The sequence below is a fragment of the Dermacentor andersoni genome, chromosome 3, assembly GCF_023375885.2.
Source record: "Dermacentor andersoni chromosome 3, qqDerAnde1_hic_scaffold, whole genome shotgun sequence".
NCBI lineage: Eukaryota > Metazoa > Arthropoda > Arachnida > Ixodida > Ixodidae > Dermacentor > Dermacentor andersoni.
This window is the reverse complement of record NC_092816.1, coordinates 11,843,543-11,867,817: the sequence shown is the minus strand read 5'-3', so window position 1 is coordinate 11,867,817 and position 24,275 is coordinate 11,843,543. Positions and strand designations below refer to the sequence as shown.

At 45.8% G+C, this 24,275-nt stretch overlaps 2 protein-coding genes across 4 annotated transcripts in view; one reads left to right on the top strand and one right to left on the bottom strand.

Moving 5' to 3' along the window:
- LOC126520919 (uncharacterized) overlaps positions 1-6,908 on the bottom strand; it is a 37,403-nt gene extending 30,495 nt beyond the window's left edge. Inside the window, exon 1 of the mRNA XM_050169744.2 lies at positions 4,984-6,908. Coding sequence (XP_050025701.1) covers positions 4,984-6,609 — 1,626 coding nt within the window. The 5' untranslated portion in view covers positions 6,610-6,908. The remainder of the gene's footprint in view (positions 1-4,983) is intronic.
- A 155-nt stretch (positions 6,909-7,063) lies between these two features.
- Positions 7,064-24,275, top strand: part of LOC126520918 (pleckstrin homology domain-containing family M member 2-like) — an 87,464-nt gene continuing 70,252 nt past the window's right edge. The window contains exons 1-5 of one of the 3 annotated variants that reach the window (XR_008610227.2): positions 7,064-7,611; positions 7,960-8,060; positions 8,220-8,454; positions 8,724-8,786; positions 11,578-11,676. Coding sequence is in view for 2 of the 3 variants with exons in the window: in XM_050169743.3 (XP_050025700.1) it covers positions 7,504-7,611; positions 7,960-8,060; positions 8,220-8,454; positions 8,724-8,786; positions 11,578-11,676 (606 nt within the window). In the remaining variant the exon portion in view is untranslated. The remainder of the gene's footprint in view (positions 7,612-7,959; positions 8,061-8,219; positions 8,455-8,723; positions 8,787-11,577; positions 11,677-24,275) is intronic. The other 2 variants (XM_050169743.3, XM_055065632.2) reach the window with 2 other exon arrangements.

The window sequence follows — 24,275 nt, the reverse complement described above, 5'->3', positions numbered from 1 at the left end:
GAAGATGAGCTCACCAGTTGGGATTCACTTAAGACACAGCTTCGGGACATGTTCGGCAACCCCTACAGTCACCAACTTGCCGCGCAGAAGGCGCTTTCCGGCCGTGTGCAGATGTCAACAGAGCCCTATGTCACGTACATTCAGGACGTCTTGGCTCTGTGCCGCAAAGTTGACACCCACATGACTGAGTCAGACAAGGTTGCCCACATCCTCAAAGGCATTGCCGATGACGCCTTCAACTTGCTCGTTTGCAACAACGTAGCGACGGTGGATGCTGCTATAAAGGAGTGCCGCCGCCTGGAACTCGCTAAAAGCCGACGTATTGACCAGCAGTTTGCCCGTCTGCCCAACACCCCAGCGACATCTTCCTGTGCCGACACTCCTCGTCCCAACAACACTGCCGATGTTACCAGGATCGTCCGACGTGAGATCAAGGCCGCCTATCCGGCTACCTTCGACTCCAGTCCCACCAACACATCTGCAGTCACGGTCTCACTGATCCAGGCAGTCGTCCGCCAAGAGTTCGAAAACATGGGTCTTCACACCATCTGCTCGGTCCATCGTCCTGATACCCGCCCGGCTTCTTCGATTCCGCCCCGTCCCGCACCTTCTTACCCACCACGTTTCCGCAACCCATCTGAATGGCGTACTGCTGACGACAAGCCCATTTGTTTCCACTGCCATCGAATCGGGCACATTTCTCGGCACTGTTGCAGTCGCTGGAGTTCCCCGACCCGGTCTACTTATACCGCCTACTCTCGCCCCCCAGGTGGCCCTTCTCGTCCCTATGCCGCACGCTCCGATAACGCCGCCGCTGATTCTCCTGCACCGAACCGCTCCTATTCTCGTTCGCCTTCGCCCCAACAACGACAATCTCGCTCTCCCCAGCCCCGTCGCTCCTATTCGCCGACTCCCTTCGGACGCCGCTCCCAGCTGGAAAACTAGACGATGCAGCGCCTCGAGGTGACGCTGCATTGCTCCCTATGCCGCCAAATCCTCTACTGACGTTGCCCACTCATCTGAACCTTCTTGATGTGCAAGTCGACGGTGTTTCTGTGTCTGCACTCATAGACACTGGGGCGCATTTGTCCGTAATGAGCGCTGACCTTCGTAACCGGCTCAAGAAAATTATCACGCCCGCCACGACGCCTGTTGTCCGTGTCGCCGATGGCGGAACAGCCCCCGTAATTGGTATGTTTACCGCCCGCGTCTCCTTCGCCGATCGCTCAACAATCGTGCTATTCACAGTCATCGCCCACTGTCCCCATGACATCATCCTCGGCTTAGACTTCCTCTCCGCGCATTCTGCTCTCATCGATTGTTCCGCCAGTACTCTCCGCCTTGACCTGCCTGTTCTGGATCCTGCTGAACCACACCCCAGTCGCCTCAGTTCCGTCGACTTCGTTCGTTTGCCACCTTCAGCACTGACCTACGTTGACCTAGTGTCTTCCCCACCAGTCCCCGACGGTTACTACATCGCGGCTCCTATGCAAGACGTCTTCCTTACACACGGGATCACAGTACCTCATACAGTTTTATCTATTACGGCGAATTGCGTCTGCCTGCCAGTGGTCAACTTTGGCTTGACGACACAAGTGCTCCCACGCAGGATGTCTCTGGCCCAGCTTTGCTCATTCGCGGATCACTCAGTGGCATCCATTGCAGTAGACGACACTTCATCCGATGCTCCTCTACCATCGCAGTTGGCAAATTGTACCATCGCTGACTTACAGAAAATGATTGCGCCCGACTTGCCGTCCGAGCACGCTCGTGAACTCTACCGCGTTCTGTTTTCCTACCACAATATTTTTTACTTTAACGATCGTCTTTTGGCCCAAACTACAGCTGTCAAACATTGCATTAATACCGGCGATGCCCCTCCTATTCATCGCCGCCCGTATCGAGTGTCACCAGCTGAGCGTCAAGTTATTCACGCAGAAGTTCGCAAAATGCTTGCCAAGAACATTATTGAACCATCATATAGTCCATGGGCGTCACCTGTTGTACTGGTCAAAAAGAAGGATGGCTCATGGCGCTTTTGCATGGACTATCGGCACCTTAACAGGGTTACCAAAAAGGACGTGTATTTCCTACCTCGAATTGATGACGCCCTTGACTGCCTCCACGGTGCTCGCTATTTCTCCTCTATTGACCTTCACTCCGGCTAGTGGCAGATTGCCGTGGACGATCTCGACCGCGAGAAGACTGCTTTTGTAACACCCGACGGTCTTTATCAATTCAAAGTGATGCCGTTCGGTCTATGTAACGCCCCTGCCACTTTTGAACGCATGATGGACTCCCTTCTTCACGGTTTCAAATGGTCCATGTGCCTGTGCTACTTGGATGACGTTATCATATTCTCCCCAACGTCCGCTACGCACCTCGAGTGCCTCTCAGCAGTCCTGGACGTTTTTCGTCGAGCCGGTCTGCAACTCAACGCATCGAAGTGTCAATTCGGCCGTCGCCAGATTACCGTCCTTGGGCATCTTGTTGACGCGAACGGAGTGCAACCGGACCCAGGCAAGATCCATGCTGTTGTGCACTTCCCTGTTCCGAAGTGTGTCAAGGATGTGCGCAGCTTCATCGGCCTTTGTTCGTACTTCCGCCGTTTCGTGAGAAATTTCGCCGCCATAGCACGACCACTAACCGAGCTTTTGAAAAAAGACGCCCCTTTCCAGTGGGGCGATAACGAGGCCTCTGCATTCTCACATCTAATCGACATTCTCACAACGCCTCCCGTTCTGGCCCATTTCGATCCTTCTGCGCCTACCGAAGTCCGTACTGATGCCAGCGGTCACGGAATTGGCGCAGTACTGGCACAACGCCAGCATGGCCACGACCGTGTTATCGCTTACGCCAGCAGGCTCCTCTTACCCCAAAGCGCAACTATTCCATCATTGAGCGTGAGTGTCTGGCCGTAGTTTGGGCGGTTGCGAAATTCCGCCCATACTTTTATGGCCGACCCTTTTCCGTTGTCACAGACCATCACGCGCTTTGCTGGTTATGCTCACTGAAAGATCCTACAGGAAGACTTGGTCGCTGGGCCTTACGCCTCCAAGAATATTCGTATACTGTCACCTATAAATCTGGCCGTCTACACAAGGACGCTGACTGCCTGTCTCGCTACCCGGTCGACGAGCCTGACGCCGCCGACAGTAGTAGCTTTAATGGCATTTTCTCTGTGTCTGCCTTCGCTAACATCGCCGATGAGCAGTACCATGACCTATCGCTGCGAGCACTTATCGAGCGTCTGCGCTCAATACCTACCGACGCATCCGTTCGCCGATATGTCCTCCAGGGCGGCATTCTGTATCGAAGGAATTTCCTCCCTGACGGCTCTGATCTTCTTCTTGTCGTGCCAAAACAGCTACGACAGACTGTGCTCTTGGAGATGCATGACGCACCCACTGCAGGGCATCTTGGGGTAACCCGCACGTACGACCGCGTCCGCCGCCGCTTCTATTGGCCTGGTCTCGCTCGCTCCGTTCGACGCTATGTTGCTGCCTGTGATCCCTGCCAGCGTCGGAAAACACCTCAGGTGCTACCTGCTGGTCATCTCCAGCCGATCACCGTCCCTGTAGAACCGTTCTTTCGTGTTGGATTAGACCTCGTCGGTCCCTTTCCCACGTCATCCTCTGGGAACAAATGAGTAGCAGTCGCGACTGATTACGCCACCCGATACGCTATCACTCGGGCTCTCCCTACCAGTTGCGCCACTGACGTCGCGGACTTTCTCTTGCGTGACATTATCTTGCTTCATGGCGCCCCGCGACAGCTGCTTACTGACCGTGGTCTAAACTTTCTCTCGAAAGTTATCGCTGACATTGCGCGTTCCTGCTCCATCCAGCACAAACTGACTACCTCATACCATCCTCAAACCAATGGCCTGACAGAGCGGTTAAACCGTACTCTTACTGATATGCTGTCCAAGTACGTTTCCAAAGACCACCACGACTGGGACATTGCCCTTCCTTACGTAACATTTGCGTACAATTCTTCCCGGCACGACACCGCCGGATTTTCTCCATTTTATCTACTGTACGGTCGCGAACCTACCTTGCCCCTAGACACGGCACTTCCTCCTGCTGCGATCTCAACAAGCGAGTATGCGCGCGACGCCATCGCCCTTGCCGACCATGCACGGCAGCTTGCCCATGCTCGACTGACGGGCTCACAAGCCACTCAGCAGTGTCATTACAACGCCCGCCATCGTGACGTACAGTTTTCGCCTGGTGCGTTCGTGCTTCTGTGGTCGCCCTCCCGTCACGTCGGACCTTCAGAGAAGCTCCTTTCGCGATACACAGGGCCCTACTGCGTGCTGCGCCAGGTGACGCCTGTGACTTACGAAATTGCTCCTGTGGGTTCAACCTCGTCCTCTCTTCTGGCATCAAGTGATGTCGTACATGTCAGTAGGCTCAAGGCCTACTACACTGCTTCCGAGTCCGATCTTTAGTCGCTCCGGGACGGCGCTTTTGCAGCCGGGGGTAGTGCTACGGAACAATATGTGCGATCACGAAAAGGCGAGCAGTGCGAAGACGACGACGACGATGAGAAGCTAGCGCGGGCTGTTGCCTCTTGGCCAAGCGCAGCGTATTTTCTTGTAAATATACTTGTACATAGCTTTTCGTCTGCGTCTTCCTACGTAACAATATCAACAAAAGCCAGCTGTTCATCCATTCTTTCAGTCGCTTTCCAGTAGAATCATGCTACTGCATTAGTCTGAGAAATATTCTACTCAAACTTAAACATCAAAACTGTTTTCAGGGAAATTTATTGGACAAACAAGGAATATTGCTAATGAATACATAAAAGTGATCAATGTTTAAAGTGGTTTCAGCTATGTGGTGACCCCCATACTAACTCACATATTATGCAAAATTTATTGATTATGCAGTGGCGACAACAATAAATTTTGTGCAGATGATCTGCAGTAACACTAGGGCACTGTAATGAACAATCAGGCAAGCAAAAAATATAACTGACCTTAGGGCAGTGAGGGCACTTTGCGTTGTCACCAGGGTTGCCATGGATACTGACCATATGTGCTTTAAGGTTAGTCATTGATGTTAGTGAGGCACCGCATTTGCGGCACTCGTATGGCCGGAGGTTCTTGTGAATGTTTGTGTGCGCCTGGATGCCTCTGTGGCTCCTAAACACACGGTCACAGAAGGTGCACGGATAGAGACGCGTCGTTGAGTTCTTCTCATTTACATTCTCTCTGGCTGTTTGTTGATCTGTCTTCTTGTGAACTGTTTTGCAGTGATGCTCAAGCATGGCACTATGGAGGAAAGGTTTCTGGCATTGTTCGCACTGGTGCACTGCCACATTAGGGTGCTTCTCGACCACATGGTCACACAACTTGGAGTAAGCATCAGTGATGAAAGAACAGCGGGAGCAGATAAATTCACGTCTTTTGCGCTTGGATGTAGCACAGGCAACACCACACTGCGCCTTGTGGTCCTTGAAGGATTCCTCGCCAACAAAGACCATCAGGCAGAGTGTACAGTAAAAGCAGATGCCTTTTCCATGAGCCTCTGACACGTGCGATTCCAGGTTAAATGCCTCGCTGAACACTTCCCCACAGACATGGCAGAAATGTGAATCTGAATGCACAGACTGACGATGGGCATCGAGATCAGACAGTGATGCAAACCTTCCAGCACATCCCAAACACCTAAATACAGTGTCCTCGTTAATGATGGAATCGCCTAAAATCGGTGCATTTTGCGCTGGGTCTGCATACCCTTCAAGAGCACGAGAAGGCAATGTTTGTGGGCAATCAGACGTGGCCTTTAAAACAGGATTCTGTAAGCAGTTTACCGACTCTTTCATGAGCGGCGCGTCACTAGCACGTTTTACCACAGTCACTAAAGGAAGCGTTGAGCCACGGCTTGTGTGGTTGAGCAGGTGCGTCTGGAAAGACTGTTTTGAGGGAAATGACTTGGTGCACGTACTGCAGTGAAACCTCTTTTTGGGAGGCCTCTCGCGCTTCGTTGGAAACCTTGGCAAGGCCTTCGCCGTACTCGGTGCATCCGCTGTGCCGCTGGAAGCGAGATGTGACTTGCAATGCTCCACCGCATCTTCCTTGTCGAAAGTGCGGTGGGGACACTCGGTGCACACAAATACTGTTTTGGTCTCAGGCTCTCCAGACTTCATGATGTCATCGAGGGCTTTTTTGCACTCTTCGGGGTCGTCCGCGACGATCGTGTCAACACTGTCAGCGGACGCTAACGTCGTTTGTGGTATTATCGCTGCTGATTTGGTCGACGCAGCAGCTGATGGTGAACACGGTCGTTCCGATGCCCCCTTACGAACATTTTTTAACTGACATATGCGCTGTCCGTTGACTAGGGGCGAGCGGACGCACAGACCCTTTGGAACGGAAGGAGCTTCAAAACTCTTGTCGAAGTTGTTCCTGGCAATGGGAACCTTCCTACCGCACACAAGGGCATGACACAGGGAAAACGAGCTTTTGTTGCCGTCCGCCTTTGGTTGGGACGGAGGGGCAACTATCAGGTCGACGGAGCTTCCAGCGGAAAGACCGAGCGGGAAAAAAAGCTCGGCAGTTAGCGGCTCAACGTCCAAGTTGACCGTCACATAGATTCCCATTGCACGTTTCCACAAATTATAAGAAAAAAAGTATAACGCAGCTAAGTCCGTTACCTCTCAGATGTTAAACCATTAGAACGTGCTTAAAGGTGCTTCCGGGATAAGCGGCTAGGCAACTTTGGCACGTGCTGTAGAAACCATAGAATACGCAGAAACTTCAGAGGCTACGCATAGAGAAAAAAATTAAGAAAGAAATTTTCTTTCTCTATGGGCTATGCATAGATTAAAGAACCAACTTTGCGCATTTTTACGTTTCAAACCTTTGAACTCTCGCGGCTGTGGCTCGGCTGGCTTGTCCATGGCTTCGTGGGAACTTGTGAATAAAATGCACTGAACAAAATACCTATGCAAAATACAACTCTATTATCTCATTTACAAAAAAGTGTTTGTAACTAATGCTTAGTTTTATGTTGGTTGCTTATAAAGCAATTTTATGAGCAGAGCTTGAGCTAGGCGTCGGCAGGGGGACGCTGGTCTCGGAAATCAAGTTTTGTTTTGTTGTGCGACATGCGGAAAGAAAAATAAGCGTCACTTAAAATCGGCTGTAAGCACTTTAGGACTTGTAGATAAAACTATCGTGAAGTTATAAATGTACCACTCGAACGCTCCTGAGGCCAGCGGGGCGTCTGTTAGCTCAGATAACGTCTGTCATATAATGCACGAGCGTGGCTCGAAAGTAACCGTCTCGGAAAGTGGTGCGGAGAGTTCGATTGATGTTCAGTTGGTGAGCCTTGCGCCGTGTCCCGCCTAGAGAGAGTAGTTTCCAAAACACCCGGAAGCTGTTGTACATGTGAAAGTGGTGTTAGTCGAGCGGCTGCTTTGGTGTGTCACTTATGTTGTTCACTTGGCAAATGTTGACCGCAGTGTTTGCTGTCAAATGATCACTTAGGCGCCATGTCGCGATTTGGGATCGTTCCTGTTTTCGATGTTAAGCAGCTCGGCTCTTCCGACCACGACGCAAAAAACTGTCTTCTGACAGCGCTTCAAGAGGCTATAAAGCAGGTATGCGCTTGACAACTTTTTGACGTGTGCTGTTTACTAAACACCAGACAGCGTCTCTGTCATTTAATAAACTCAGCTGAGCGCACGAACGTTTATAGATTTCTTTAACCCAAAGATATTCCAGAGAGATAAGCTAAAAACTGCTTTAGCGGTTCACACTGTAGTGTTCGACAATTTGGAAAAACTTTGCAACGATAGCCTTACACCAGTAGAAACGAAGGTATTGATTTCAATGAAAAAAATGTTTTATAACTTAGTTCCGTATTTGTAGCCTACTTCACGACAGCACGTCATACATTTAAAATTATTTTAGTGCGTTTGGCTTTGTGACTGTTTGTCTGATTGTAGGTGCAGAATGTCGCAGAGCCTGCTGGCACCGGTGCTTTGACAGAAGACACTCCAGAAGCTTGCTGGTTATGCGAACACCTTGACAGGGTGCTTCTCTATGGGTAAAAACTGACGTCGTTCGCTCATTTGAGCCTATTTAAACTGTTGTGTGTCTGCTTTCTTGGAAGTTAAGGTTTGTTCTGTGATTTGCAGCAAGATTTTACCTTTTGTGTTTTGGAGCCTTTTGTTTCCTACAAGTGCTATATCTTTTTCCTGCCCAGTTTGCAAGAGCCCCAGTGGGGCTATTGGCCATGGGTGCGCAAGTTCACGCACCCTGCAGCCCAGCAAGAAATTGCTTCCTTGCCGTCAGTGTCCACAGATCTTGGATATGGCCGTGCTTGGCTCTTGGCTAGCCTGAATGGGGGACTGTTGGAGAGCTATATGCTGTCCTTCCGCCAGAATTTGCGGCTGCTGCGCAAAGGCTACTCATCGAATTCTCTCCTTAGAGATCCACAAGTAAGACTGTAGAAACAGGACAAACCTTGCGTGGCATGCATGGATTGGAGTGTTATAACATGCTGATAGGCCTCATCACTATGTGAATGCGGAATCGGTTCGTGTACCGAAACAATGTTTATTATATTGGAAGCCCCATGCAGACTGACATGTACTGTAATATTAACATTATTATTTGTTATTAATGCTTTGCATTAGACTGTCTAAGTGTTATTTGTTAAATTAAGTTATATTTCATTGCTGTACGATATCGCTTTGTGTTTATGCAGTACTTGGACCTGCTTGCCACCTTGCTGTCAGGATTGGAACACATTCCTTTCAGCCTGAACCAGGTACTTCTCTTGCATTTCAACCTGTGATTGAAAATGAAACTACACCTGCTATGGTGCGAGTGTTTAGTCGGAACTCTCGTTTTTTTTTTTTTTTTTTTTTTTTCAGTGCTTTAGAGGTTAGGAAGCCATTTGGTATTAGGATGAAGCTTAAAGGGCCCCTCTCCAGGCCACATAGCAAATTTTGGTTATATGCTGGAAGTTGTTAAGTGCCCTCTAAGGAGTGTTATAGCGGAATAATTTTTCAAATTGGTTCTTTAAAGGGGTCCTGAACCACCCCTTGGGCATGGTGAAAAAGCACAGTCTGTGGATAGCATACGCTGCTGTGAACATCTCGGCCAAATTTTGCAGTTGTGCTCTGCACATGTAGCTCGCAAGTGGAGCGCGAAGTCACCTTTTTTTTTTTTTTTTTTTTTCATACACTCTCTTTTCAACAGAAGCCTGCTCCTAACTCTTTTCTGGACGCTTTATTTCGCAATATAGCAGATTACCATACACGGCTGCTATTGGCCAATAGTGGACATCAGTCAAGGAGGGCGTGTGGATCAATGCGTTTCTTCCTATTGTTACTGTGTGTATTTATTGACATAGTTTAATAAACAAGCTGCAGAAAGCAAAAATGTGCTTTTGAATTTCGATAATAATTACGAACTTCTGGAGGAAGCCGACTATTGTCTGCTCACGCTTGGCCACGGCTGCCAGCATAGGAATTAAACTTTGGCCACCCTGCTTATTGATGTCGTAGCTGGTGGTTTTTGCTAATTTTGACTAGTTTTGACTGCCCAACTAGCCTCGAACCACGTGAAACTTAAGGTGAGACCACACGCACACTCGCCTGTGCATGCTCACTTGTTGCCCCTGGTTAGATGTCTTGGCAGATGTTGCTTCGTATTGAGCTATTGATAGCCCTTCAAAATGCCCAAGTTGGATGTGGCTACTATCCATCGGCCAAGCTGGTGCACGACAAAGCTAGTGGGCACCACGTAGCACGACCAGACGAGCATATGAGTGTGAGCGTGCACTCAAGTCCTGTCATGCACAAAGCAAAGGCTGTGGATATGCATTACAGTTACATGTAGCTGCAGTCTGCTAGTTAGCATATATGTTCTATGCCAGGCTCCTCTGCACTTAAACAAGTTACTAACTATAAATATTTAGGTGCCACCTTTGCAGCAACCTGTCCTGGAACCTTCACATGCAAAATAAATCTTTCTCTGCTTTCCGTAAACTGTGCTTTCTCAAATACAAGCTTAAGCACGCCCCATCCTCTGTTAAACTGCTTGCTTATTACTACTTAATTCGACCGAAGCTCGAGTACACCTGTATTATCTGGGATCCATACACTCAATGTAACATAAAGAAACTTGAACGATTCCAAAGACAGGCTATCCGTTTTGTTTACAACAAATTTTCTACATTCGACTTGCCAACTGAACTATTGAGGTCTAATAATATTCCTACACTTGAATTGCGCCGAAAAAAATTCCGGTTTGGCTTTCTTTCTCGGTTAATAAAAAAGTGGCACTCGACCCGGCATTGTAAGTCCACTAGTAACGAGACCTACTCGCCAACATCACCAAAATGCACTAACCCCCTATTTTGCCCGAACCAACCTATTTAAATACTTTCTTTCCACGCACCATTAATGACTGAAATGACTTGCCTGTATCATGATTGCTTACTTTTTGTATCAGCATTATTGTCCTGTTGTTGCAGCATTTTGTTGTATTGTCATTACTTTACTTCCTGTGACCTAATAACGTATTATCCACCCTGCATGGACTTCGTGTCCGCACTTTATAAATAAATAAATAAATACTGTGGCTGCCGCAAGGTGCCGTGATGAGTCCACTGGTGGAGCACGCTGCAGCTCGCTCAGGACAGCCATGTTTGGCTTACGTTTGGTATGTGGCAAAATTGGAAGTAGTGGGGTCTATGTGAACATCGAAAATCAAATGTGGACTGCACGCCATGGCGACATTTAGTAGGCGAAGCTTTGTGGGCACAGCCCTCTTCGCTGTAGCCTTCGCAGTGCAAGGCATTGAAGAAGGTGTGGAAGCATCGCAAAGGGGACGTTTGATTGACAATAATTCCAGTTGTGCTGAACGCATTGAAGTGCTTTTTACATAAAAATATTTCTGAAATAGTTTACTTTAACTTCGAATTAATTTCTCAACTTCGATAAAAAGGTGTTCAGGGTCCCATGATTTGAGGAGGTAAGCTTCACTACCAACAGAGACACTTTCTCCATTTTTCTATGTCAATCTAGCCTTTGCAAGCGAGGCTAGCCACAATATTTATGGGTCTTGCCTGTGAAGGCTTCTTTTATCCTGTTTAGGCAATTATATGCACCAAACCGCAATGTCACGAGAGTTATAAGTAATGGTTTGGGAATGCGCGTGACTTACCTGCAAGAACAGGACGCTATCTTTGAAGCAGAGTTGGGTAACGGCAGTCATTTGTGGCACCTTCTGGGGCAGCTATAGAAAAGTTCTGTTGTGCACTGAAGTTGACATATGCACAAGAGCTTCTTGTAAGCACTAAACTTGCTCCAAGAATTGCCAAAATTTTTCCATTGTAATGGATAGCATGCAGTAAAGGGTTAAAGCTTTCACAGAAATCTGGGGGGCTTTGTCATATTCCAGAAGTTGCCATGCTGCTTGTCTTTTTAGCACTGATGTTATTGAGCTGTTATGAATGTCATGAATCATTTGCAGTTTCTTGCAAGGTAATGCTTGCACCATACAATTTTTGTTGTATATTGAAAGACATTCATTTGTTTTATTTTCCTCAGAACAATGCACTATTAGATGACACTAATGCTTGGCCAAAGATCATATCATATCGTCAGTCTCTGCTCCATACGGATGAAGATGTTGTGGTGCTACCTCAGGTGAGGGACCAGTAAAACTTCTGCCATTGCTCTATGCACTGTACATAACGCGTGCTTACGAACTCTCCCGAATTTTTCGTAATGCTTATGAATTTGGTGCTTGATTTACAATTCTATGAATATTGCATTGAGCTTAATAAAAATCAATTCTGTTTGTGGAAAAGTTTCACTTGTCAGTCTCCAAGCTTTCTGTTACAAGTCTTTTGCTGCAAAAAGGACAAAAAAGGGGTACTTGTATCGTGAAAGCTTATACAGACAAGTTCCTGAAGCAGGTGATATTTGTAACAGCAAAGCTGTTGAAAAAGTCACTGTGATCTAAAAACAATATGTCGCTTGTTAGTCTCTGCTGTTCAAAGTTCGTTGCTACTTGTGTGCTACATATAAACTTACATCATCATCAATAAAGCATGTATGTATCCCTGGAAATGTACCTATGTACTCACGATAAGCTCTAAAGAGAGAAAAAAAAAGAAAGTGCTATCGCCCCCCCCCCCCCCCCCCCCAAAAAAAAATTTTTTCTAGAGTTATAATATGTTCCAAACAGTTGCTAAGGCTGGATTATTTGCCTTTTTATCACACATAGTTGATTGTCATTACTCTCTATAGTGCACCTTATTTTGATGGTTATGCAAATTCATTTTCTACTGCTGTGTGTATCTTGCCATAAGAACAGATGTGCTGAAAAAAAAAAGAATTTTGAAGCAGTACTTCCACAAAATTCTTTGGGTTCTGCTTTTGCGCTTAATCAGTAGGTATTGGCCCAGTAATCATGCTAAAGAAACTAATTTGCTCCAGCACGCGAATTTGTGTAGTTAGGTGCTCGTATCTCATGACCAGTTGTGGTTTCGATTTCGAAGTACACTGTGTGCCCTGTGACATAACAGGCACGCTTGTAAACTGCAGTTGTCACATGGGTGCGTAGACCTGTGACCCATGCCAGCGTACTGTCTATCATGCTCTCTGTGCTCATTTTTCATCTGCTAGTTTGACACTGGTTTGGTGGGAAACCTGTGCATTGCTGCACCATCATAATGCATCGTTGGACAGAAGTCCACTATGTAGTATGATTCCAGCATTAGAGAGTTTATGCCATGTTTTAGCATGTCTGCAAACTTCTTACTGTTTGTCATTTTCTCAGTAACTGGAGGGGTGTAGGGCAGCAATGCTGGTAGCGACATTCGGTGACACAGCGTCTAACCAGAGAGTACGAAAACGTACTACTGCAACTATAACATGTTCTACCTAACTGGTGGTCTGAACTGTTAGTAGCAACATAATCGTTAAGGTATTGTACCTTTATAGTAATTTCCTTCAACAAGCCTGACAAAAGAAATATAAGATGTATTGTAATTGATCAAATCATCACAAGATGTTGCCACCAGCTTTGCTTCTGCTGGTCACAGCATCGGTAACCTGGCAGTCTGTAAAGAGTAAGTAGTTTGCATGTGCGCTTCGTGTGTGTTCATTGCAAGACAGCAACTGCAAACAGGGCTGGAATGTCTTCCGAGACAAGCCAATGACAAGTCAATGACATTGCACATCACCGAAATCAATTGCCGAAACTCGTGATGTAACAGTGTTTACAAATAAGACCTATGCTGATGACTGCACTGATAGGTGCTGCATTCTCTAATTCGCCGCATGCAAAAACTTCAAAATTGAATTAAAATGTGTTCTAAGCGGCATTTGGGGCTATCGATACTTTACAGATGATGCCTGTGAGCTAGCAGCAATAATGATTGCACTTCTTTGTTAAAATAATTGACGCAAATTCAGGAGTGCGATCATTACATGGGTTAAATTTCCCGCAAAAAGAAACAAATTTTTTGTCGTCCCACATTTGCTGCGGAATGACAACAGCTCAACAAACAGGCGGCTGCCGCTGTAACAGTGCGGGACACCAAAACAAGAATGGTGGCTGGCGCAGCTAGCCGAACGCGTATTTTTTTTTCTCCCGAGTACATTACGTGCATTGAAACAGTTTCTTCTGTATCAGTAATGAATAATATTGTTAATATTGGCAAGTTTACGGTAATAACATAGCCATGTCCACTTTGAGGGGACAGAAACAGATGGGCGCGCTTAGCTGCCAAGGACATAGAAACACATGGCGGGCATGCTGCGAAAACTGCTGCATTTGTCTTTGCTACTATCCTAATACGGCATGTTTCCGCTAAATGGTGGGTGAATATTTTAGCTGTGTTACAAGCGTCGGGGTATGAAAAGGGTACACTTCTAACGTATCAGTGTAAGCATGGCTACTATCATTGCTGCTCGCGATTTGTTGCGTGCCCTCGAGTGCAGATGAGAAGAATCGAAAGGCACCTTCTTTTTGTTGTTGTTGACCACCACCATTATAAAGCCTACAAATAATAAAGCCAAGGCAAGTGTCGTTGGGGCTTTCTTTTTTCATGGAAGTGCGGAAAGGGATGAAAGGAATGAAATGGGGCATCTGCTCAAGAATGTTTGGTGCGAGCAGATCGCTTGGTATGTCTTGAAGAGTCGTTCACATAGAATTTGACAGCATTTGACAGGGTAGTAAGCGCGATCATCATTAGCTAGACTTGGCTTATGACATATCACTGTGGCAACTTCGGGGTGCAATCATTACGCGGGAAAGAGAAAAAATAAATAAAATTTGGCGACAAAATTCAGGGGTGCGATCATTATGCAAGTAAATACGGTTATGTACTCGTTATTCCAAGTTAGAATTTTTGTGGCAGTATGCCTTTAATGGAAAGCAAAAGCAGTTTCTTGTTTACTACACAAAAAAATTATGCTTAACCATCTCAGTTTTGTATGTGAAAAATCTGCAAATTTTGCATGCATTTTTTAGGGGTGATTGAATGGAGAAATTTTCTAATCAAATCGAATACCAAATATTTTTACATTGCCGACTGGTATATCAACAACATAAAAAAAGAAGAAAAAGGAAACAAGTATTTGGTTAAGTACCCTGGTTAGATGCCAAAAACATCATCTCCACGTAAAAGGAGAAAGTAACCGTTTCATTGTGACCTTGTCGTAAGAACTGTTTTTGTTGGCTAATACATTGAGATGAAGATCTACCATCTTGCATCACTATGGCGTGCTGATGCAGCATCCTCTATTATTGTGCCAATTGGCCTTTATCAAAAAGCACTTTATGGCTTCCTTTCGGCACCTATGACTACACAACGGTCCAGACCGAAATAGTGAGAATTTCCACAAAAGCTGAATTCCACTTCAACTTTCTTTATGACAGCAATAGTGCACCTGAACCACTTTCACATAGTTCCGTATGCCTGAGACTTTATATTGGGGATGAATACTTTATGTAATTACTGCTGGGGCTAATCTTGAAAAGCATTAACAGCAACATACCCAATTGGGTACTATCGGACTGAAGAGATTAAATATAAAGGTTTCATATAGTTTTCTGGCAGTAAAAAACATTTATTTTATTTGATACATTTGATGCTATTGACAACTGTACTTCAGGTAAACTGAGAAGCTTGTAAATGGAAAACAGAAGAAGGGTGATTGTAACTGATGCACGCTGACAGTGACCATAGTGAAAAAAGAAAAGCACATTACCAGATGCATTTAGCAGAGTGTAGTGCTATTGGAAGGAGCCAAGTGTAGTAGTACAGAGCAGTACACCATTTTAAAGAAATCTAAGCATGTCGAAATGAGTAAAATAATTAGCCTTCTGCAAATGACCTTGCCTAAATTGAAGCAGCAAATTTGGATGCTGCAATAAAGGGATCATGCTCATTTAGTGACTCGGAATAGGGAATTCTTAAATCGAATAAGAATAGAATAACAAAGACTATTTGATTCACACTTGAAATCTAAAATCTTGAACTTAAAAAATAAAACTGCCAATGAATGTAACATGCTCCTAACTTATAAAAGAAAAGTATGGAATGCCCCCCACGTTAGGAATCAGAAAAATGGGATGTGCAGAATTTCAGCTGTTGGAAGTTGGAAGTGGTTTTATTTAGGCATTAAATTGATTACAGAATTTGTGTATACTGAAGTTGGCCCCATAGTCAGAGAAGACTGAATTGGGACCTCCTATAGTAGAGAGTTTAGAAAAATTAAAGCAGCAAGCAGCAGTAGCGAACACAAACAATAAAATACATTGCATGCAAAACAAAGAAAGAAAAGAACAGCAGCAGCGAAAACAAAAAATAGAATACATCGCAGGCAAAAAAAGAAGAAACAAAGAACATCGAACAAAGGAACCAAAAGCCAGAATTAGACAGGGTAAGAAACAAAGGTAATTCAACACTCCTAGGCAGTCGTTGGATGGTTGCAGGGTGAAAAATAGTAAAAATAAATTAATAAAAGGAAACAAAAAGAAGTCGCACCTATTTTCAGCAATCCCCGCAGGGCCGTCTCCGTCAGCAGGCGTTTGGTGTTTTGTGACACCATATACCCAAGCACATAAGGGTTGGACCTTCCTGCGTGTAACCGTGCGCAGCTTAGCCATGTCTGGGGGAAAGGGGGATCCTGGGGGTTGAGTCGATACCGGGTGTTCAGTGGAGGTAATACACCTCTTTGGTCTCTGCTTCACGTAGATGGCACCCCCAGACTGACCCACTCGGGGGAAATCGGCAGTTGCTTTTTCCTCTCTCTCTCTCCTGAAAAGTCCGTCTTTTCTGTCTCACTTTTTGACCTTTCCTGTCTTGTTCTTTCTTTCATTTACTTCCTGTCTCCTTGGGGGCAAGGGTTAACCTGGTGTAGCTATCCTACCTTGGGTACACCATATTTGGTTATAGTGACAGCCTACAGCTGGCGTTGTGCAGGCTTGTACACAAGCTCTGCCGCGTCCCCTCATTGGGCTCCGTTGTGGGCGGTCGGCGCTGTTGCCGAACATACACATTTTCTTATGGCAGCGCAAACCTCTGTCGTATGATCGGCGTCTGAAAAGATACCGCACCGAAGCACCGTTCCACTTCTTTCGTTGCAGCGCTCCATCTTTCCCCAAGTACTATGTAGTCCACAGCGAAAGCAACATGCCAGTAAGAAAGCTCTCTCCATTCCTGGTAGCCAAGTGCCTGAAAGACAAAATCGGACCGACATACAAAGCCTGCAAAATGTCTAGTGGGGACCTCCTCCTAGAACTAAATGATAATGATCAAGCAGAGAAGCCCTCTGAACTTACCGGTATTGGCGACGCGACAGTGCCAATTTCGGCCCACAGAACACTTAATACAAGCAGGGGAGCGATATCTGAGGAAGACTTTCTTGGCTTAAGCGATGAGGAACTGCTGGAAGGTTTCCAGGAACAAAATGTTACCAAAGTACAAAGAATAGTCATCCGCAAGAACGGCCAAGAAATCCTGACCAAACATGTTATACTCACCTTTGGAACAAGCGTAATGCTTACCTCGCCGGATGCAGGTCATGTAAAAGTAAATGTCGGACCATATATTCTGAACCCCAGGCGATATTTCAAATGTCAAAGGTTTGGTCATGCTTCACATGCATGCCGAGGACAAACAACTTTTGCTAAATGCAGCTCCAACGATCACCAATCTGACCATTGCGCCTCTTCCCCATATTGTGTTAAGTGCAAAGGAGATCATCCAGCTTACTCGCAGTCTTGCCCTTGCTGGAAAAAAGAACAGTAATTGCACTAACTGTTAAGGAAAAAATCTTGTTCTTTGAAGCAAGAAAGCGATTCAATCGCTTTCTCGCTTGAGTGATAACCTAAACGTTATCACTCCTTTTTATTAGCCTTTTTTAAATCTATGTCACCTAACACCTAACCTATCATTCTTTTGTAGTGCCATTTCTTACCTTTCAATTTCAAAATGGCTTTTATTATCCATTGGAATTGTAGAGGTCTCATACACAATCTAGGTGACATCAAAGACGTCATTATCATCTTTTCACCAGTTGCAGTGCGTCTCCAGGAAACAAATCTCTGCCAAAAAAATAGTCAAATTCTCAAAGGTTTCACCGTTGTCTGAAGGGACCGCGAATGTTCCAGGTGTTTGTCAGGTGAAGTGGCTATAGTCGTGCAGGGCAGTACTCCTACCCGAAATATTAATTGAATACGTCTTTCGAGGCCATAGCTGTCACCATTCTGTCTTACAAAACCATCACCATTTGCTCACTGTATATTCCACCCCACACCTATTTTATCACTAAACAGTTAGAAACTTTAACAGATAAATTACCGGAACCATTTGTTTTAGTATGGGATTTTAATGCTCATTGTACTCTTTGGGGCAGTTTTAAAACTGACCAAAGAGTACAGCTGGTTGAAGATTTTATTTTGTCCAATGATATCTGCCTTTTAAATTCAGGTGCCCCGACCTACTTTTTACTAACTTCCCGCACTTTCAGTTGTTTAGATTTAGCTTTTTGCTCACCATCTCTTTTAATGATCTTAAATGGGAAACCCTTGGCACGTCATATGGTAGTGAACACTTACCCGCAGTGATTAAACTCTTATCATCACCACCAACCTTAGGCACCTGGCCGCGCCAATGGAAATTACAGCTCGCTAACTGGCCAGTTTTTATGGAGAACTCAAAACTGGAAGATGTCTTTTTGCCAGACCTAAGCATTCTTGAACTTAACAAAACATTCACTGAGGTCATAATCTCAGTGGCAGAAAAGGCGATACCCCAGTCATCGGGTATTGTGCGCAATAAGCTAAACCATTAGTGGACAAAGGAGGGTACCGACGCTAAAAAAGAACAAAATAAGGCCTGGGGAATCATACGGAGCTACCCCACCTATAGCAACCTCTTAAACTTCAAGCAGGCCAAAGCTGAAGCAAGATTTATTTGAAGACAGGCGGAGAAATCATCATGGCAAAAATACATATCTTCAATTAATAGCATGGTCACATCAAAATTAGTGTAGGACCAGGTGAGGAAACTTAGAGGAGGGTACTCGTCGTACACAATAGCACTACAGGGCCAGGCCAACTTATTAGGTGAACGCTTTTACAACATCTCCAGCTCGGCAAACTATTCAAATACATTTTTCAAATATAAAGAGTCGACGGAGAAAAAGAGACTGCCCACCACTGGGGCTTCAGCTGAAATGTATAATAACCCCCTCACAATACATGAATTGAACAAAGTTCCTTCTGCTGGTAAAAAAAACGGCAACAGGTCTTGTTCGTGTCCACTACACAATGCTGGCACACCTATCTCAAGCAGCGGTAGAGGCACTTAAATTTTTCAACAAGATATGGGAGTCTGGGGTAATGCCTACAAATTGGAAAAATGTGGTAGTAGTGCCTTTTCTAAAATCTGGTAAAGCCACATACCCTAGCAACTATAGACCTATTGCATTAACAAGTTGTCTAGCCAAATCCTATGAGAGCACCTTAAACACGACTCACATTCATCTTTGAAACAAGAAGCCTAATAAACATGCACCAGTGCGGATACAAAAAGGGCTGCTCCACCACTGACCATTTCGTGCAACTAGAACATGAAATATGTGACGCGTTTCTACACAAACAACACTGTCTCACGGTTTTCCTCAATTTAGAAAAGGCGTATGATACAACGTGGCGATATGGAATTTTGAGAGACCTGGCTGACCTGGGAATTCACGGCAGAATGCTAAACTGTCTATGTGATTTCATGTTGTCAAATAGAACATCTCAAGTACGTCTCGGCACAATACTTCCACGCACATTTACACAAGAAAATGGCGTTCCACAAGGTTTCATTCTGAGCACAACACTCTTCATAGTAAAAATGAACTCTGTTAATAAGATCATCCCATCCTCTGTTATGCACTCAATATATGTCGACGATTTGTAAATGGCTTGCCGCGCTTCAAATCTACCCACCTTCAAAAGACAACTACAAATAACGATAAATAATCTCGCACAATGGGCTGACAAAAATGGTTCTCGTTTTTCGACCCACAAAACTGTTACAGTTCTCTTTTCCCAGAAGCGAGGGTTACACTGCACTCCAGTTCTCACATTGCATGGTACAATGCAGCCGGTCAAAGAAGACGACAAATTTTTAGGTGCAACTTTTGACACAAAACTGAACTTCCTGGCCCACATTAACGCAACTAAAATTAAAGCAAATAAAGCACTAAATATTCTCAAGGTTTTATCCCATAAGCACTGGGGGATCTGACTGAACATGTCTATTACGTATATACCGTTCCCTCGTACAGAGCATCCTCGACTACGGTAGTTTACGGTGCAGCTAGGTAGTCCTACATTAAGCGACTCGATCCAGTTCACAATCTCTGCCTAGGACTGGCGAGCGGTGCCTGCAGAACATCACCTGTCCTAAGTTTATACGTTGACTGCAATGAACCCTCCTTGCAGCACCGCAGAGCACCACTTACACTTTCCTATCTACTGAGAATTCGGTCATCACCACAACACACAGTCAAACCCGATTATACGACTTTCTTGGGACTGTGAAAAAGCATAAAATGCGGGCATCGTAAAATCCGAACATAAATTATGCCTATAAAAATACTACTTATTTTGCACGATGGATTTACGAGAAACTTCAATGTAAACTGCTAACATACTCTGCAGGGCTTGGAAACCCAAAGTACCAAAAAGGTAAATGTGATAAGAATTAATGCTGCAGTACAGGTACCAAACATGCTTTATTCAAACGAACCTTTATGGCACTTCACTGCCCACTGCCGCAATTCTCGCGAGCCGGTGCGAACTTTAAAAGAAGTCGGTAAGTTTCTTTTAGACCTTGTTTGATCCGTGAACCAAGAGCTTTCGCTCGAGTTGGGCAACATCCAAAAGGAGGTCCTCTGCGGCGTCGCGTGAACAGATGAAGTTCCGGATGTCGTCTATGTGCCGTAGCACCTCGGCAAACGTGGTAGGCACAGGCACGGCATCTGTGGCGTCGTCGTTGTCCTCGTCCGATGTCGCAGCGGTGCCGGCACTAGGCAAAGCCTCCTCGATGGCGTCATCTAGCGACACCTCTCCGCAGATCGCAGCATTGTCGTCGGCCTCCATGTACTCGGTGAAGGTCGTGGTGAGGTTTAAATCCTCGAAATTGTCGTCGGCAAGGCCTGCATCGACCTCCAGCGGCATCGAGGTTGTTGCGTCGCCAGCAGAGGAGGCAGTCTCTCGCTTAAAGCCACAGTGCATGAACAAGTTAGCGATTGTGCTTCGCGACACTACGTTCCACGAACTGGCAATAAAATGCATGGCGTCGAGCACAGTGATATTTTTTCCGACTCGCTGCGCTCCATAGCCTCCAGCCAACGCTGCACTAACCGCTTCCGGTACCCTTGCTTTACGCACTTAATGATGCCGGCATCCTGTGGCTGCAGCCGGCTTGTGCATTTTGGCGGAAAAAAAAAAAAATAAAAAGAACCCTTATGTTCCTCAGGCTGGACGTGTCGGGTGGGTGGCACGGTGCGTTGTCCACAAAAAGCAATATTTTCCTTGCCTTAGCACCCATTTTGTTATCCAGCTGCTGCAAAAAATTGCTGAAGAGCAAAGACCTCATCCACGCCTTTTTGTTGAAGTTGTAGCTGCACAAGATCTTAAAGCACCGTGGCTTTGCAAACTTTCCAACAATGAGCGCGGGCAGCCTTCGAAACCGTCCTCGTTAGCACAAAATAGTGCCGTCACACGCTCTTTACTATGCTTGCCACCATGACAGCTGTCACCCTTAAACGCAAGGGTGCCATCACACGTTCTTTACTCTGCTTGCCACCATGACAGCTGTCGCCCTTAAACGCAAGGGTTTGCTCAGGCTGCATATGGTAAAAATACCGCTTTCATCGGCGTTGAAAACGTCGCAGGGCTTGTATGCAGCAATCCTCTCCGGCAGCGACTCCATCCACTCGTTCACCGTCGAAACGTCCATGGAAGTGCTTTCTCCGCAGGAGTGGCTGTACAGAATCCTGTTTTGTTTTTTAAAGCGATCCAGCCACCCGTTTGATGCCTGAAGGTCGTCGATGTCCAGGCGCATGCCACAAGGTTCGCCTTTTCTTTTAGAATGGCGCCGTCAATGTTAATCACAGAGCTCCGTGCTTGATGCAGCCACTTGACGAGAACTTTTTCTAACTTCTCATGCTGTCCTTCTTTTGCCGCTTTCCGCTTGAGCCCGAACTTGTTGGCATTCTGCAATATCACCACTTTGTTTGCCAGGATCGTCTTAAGCAAAGGTTCCGGTATCTTAAGGTTCCGGGAAATGCTGGCTTTCGTGGCTCCATGCTGCTTTTCCGCTTCCTCGATAATATTCAGCTTATCGCCAAGCGACAGAACTGTCTGCTTTCGGGACATCGTGCGTTGCGTTGCTCCACATAACTCAAAACCTCTGCTGAACGCTGGTCGCTAGGATTATGAAGAAGAACACGTGCGATAAACCTGGGTCTCTCCGTGCTACCGTGTCGGCGATCTGCTGCTGGGAAACTGGAAGGAGAGAAACGCTTCCCCAATGCGACGAGAGGTGATGCCGCCGAGAAGAGAGGGAGAAAGTGGTTGTGGTGAAGAAAAGGCGCTATTTCAGCACAGCGGGCATCGCAGGCGGCTGCTGGTGGGGGGAGAGAGAAACGCTTCCCCAACGAGACGAGAGGTGACACCAATGAGAAGAGAGGGAGAAAGTGATTGTGGAGAAGAAAAGGCGCTATTTCTGCTCAGCGAGTGTCGCGGGTGGCTGCTGGTGGGTGAGAGAGAAACGAACGATGAGACGAGGCAAGGAAGAAAGCTGCGCCGGAGTGAACCGGTCGATTGGTGTCAAGCGTTCTGCATGTGGAGAGACGGAGCGAGGAAAGAGACCCGCAGCACTTTTCTTTCGTCCTCAATTTCGTCCCGCGCTTCACGAGAGTCGTCGTATAACGCGGGTCAGGCGTAAAATTGCGTCGTATAACTGGGGTTTTTAATGCATTGCATCTAAGGGGGCTTCGCCGGGACTGTGCTAATCCGTCGCAAAACCGGGGGACGTATAACCGAGGTTCCACTGTATATGCTACAGCATCCTAACACAGTGCAAATCACGGGTACACTACACAAGCAAACCAAACATGATTCGGCCACTTATCTTACGACACGAAGAATACTGTCAGACTTAAGAAGTTCATGAGGTCCTGCAGGTTGCTGAAAGGCTATCAAGATTGCCCCCATGGTACAACTTTTCACAGCTATGTGACTGGACACTAACACATTTAAAGAAAAAAGACATTCCACAAGAACACATAATACAAGAGTTCTGAGCTATTCAAGAAAAATATAAAAATTTCATGGAATTTTACACTGATTGCTCTAAAACACATGAATACATAGGTGTCGAAATAATAATGAAAAATTAGGAAAATAGCATTCGGATAAATAATTTTTCTTTAGTCTTTACCGCCAAAGTTTATGTGATATGGACAGCAGTAAAAAAAAAAAAAAAATTACCACCGACAAGCAGATAAATGCTATCATATATACCGATTCGTTAAGTGCACTCAGAGCTCTAAACCTTAACTCCGCGTCTGAACCCCTGCTTGGCGATATCCTAAACATGTTGGCCTATAATAAATACGGAATAACCATACGATTCTGCTGGGTCCCAAGCCATGTTGGGATACCAGGGAATGAAGCAGCAGATAGATGCGCGTTCACAGCAGTGCACAAAGGCATAACGCAAGCGACACTTCCATACAAAGACAGTATCCGAGTGATTCACAAGGCCCTGGCATCAAAGTGGCAACTAGAATGGGACTCTTGCACAAATAACAGGTCACAGACAATAAAACCCCTGCTTGGCGAGTGGAGGTCGTGCAGTCACCAGCAACGCTTCTGTGAGGTGATCCTATGTCGACTTCGAATTGGGCATACACACCTGACACACAACTTTCTACTTCAAAACGAAAACCTGCCAACTTGCGAGAAGTTCCATGAACCACTTACAGTAATGCGCATTATTATGACATGTCCACATACTGAAACAGAGAGATGGAAGCTTTTATGGAATCTCTATAACCTACACATACCTTTGCACCCTGCCTCAATACCGGGAGATGATCCGCTAGTGCCCTCCACTGACTTGTTGAGCTTTTTAGAAGAAACCGTTTTTTCACACAGACTATAAAGTAACGCAGCTTTTGCTGCTTTAACATTTGATTGCCTAATACCTTGTGGCTGGCGCAGCATGGCCTTAGTCGCTTTTGTGCCATTAAACCCGAATTAACTATTTTCAGCAATGTAAAACAACGCCTGATACATGCTTCATCAATATCATCGGATAGGTAGGTATGATAGGGAGTGGGACAAGAAAAAGTAGTAAAAGAAGGAACCACAATTATGCAGAATATGTCATGGGTGTGAGGAAAGTTTTCAGTTCTTTTTTGAATTTGCCAATTGATGGAGAGATTTTGATTGCCGGTGGTATGGTATTCCAGAGGCAGATTCTGGTGAAGCAGGCCGTTTGTTTGCCATAGTTGGTATGAACTGAAGGTAAAATAAAATTGTGATTACGTGCAAACCTTGTCAAGTTAGTACTCACTAAGTTGGATTCAGGCATGAAGAACAGAGAAAGCTGATTGATTTGCTTGAATAATTATATACGTTGCTTGTATTTGAAAGTGTTATCAACCATTTGGATGTTGTTGGCACGTAGGAGTGCTTTCGCATCACTGCGATGAGG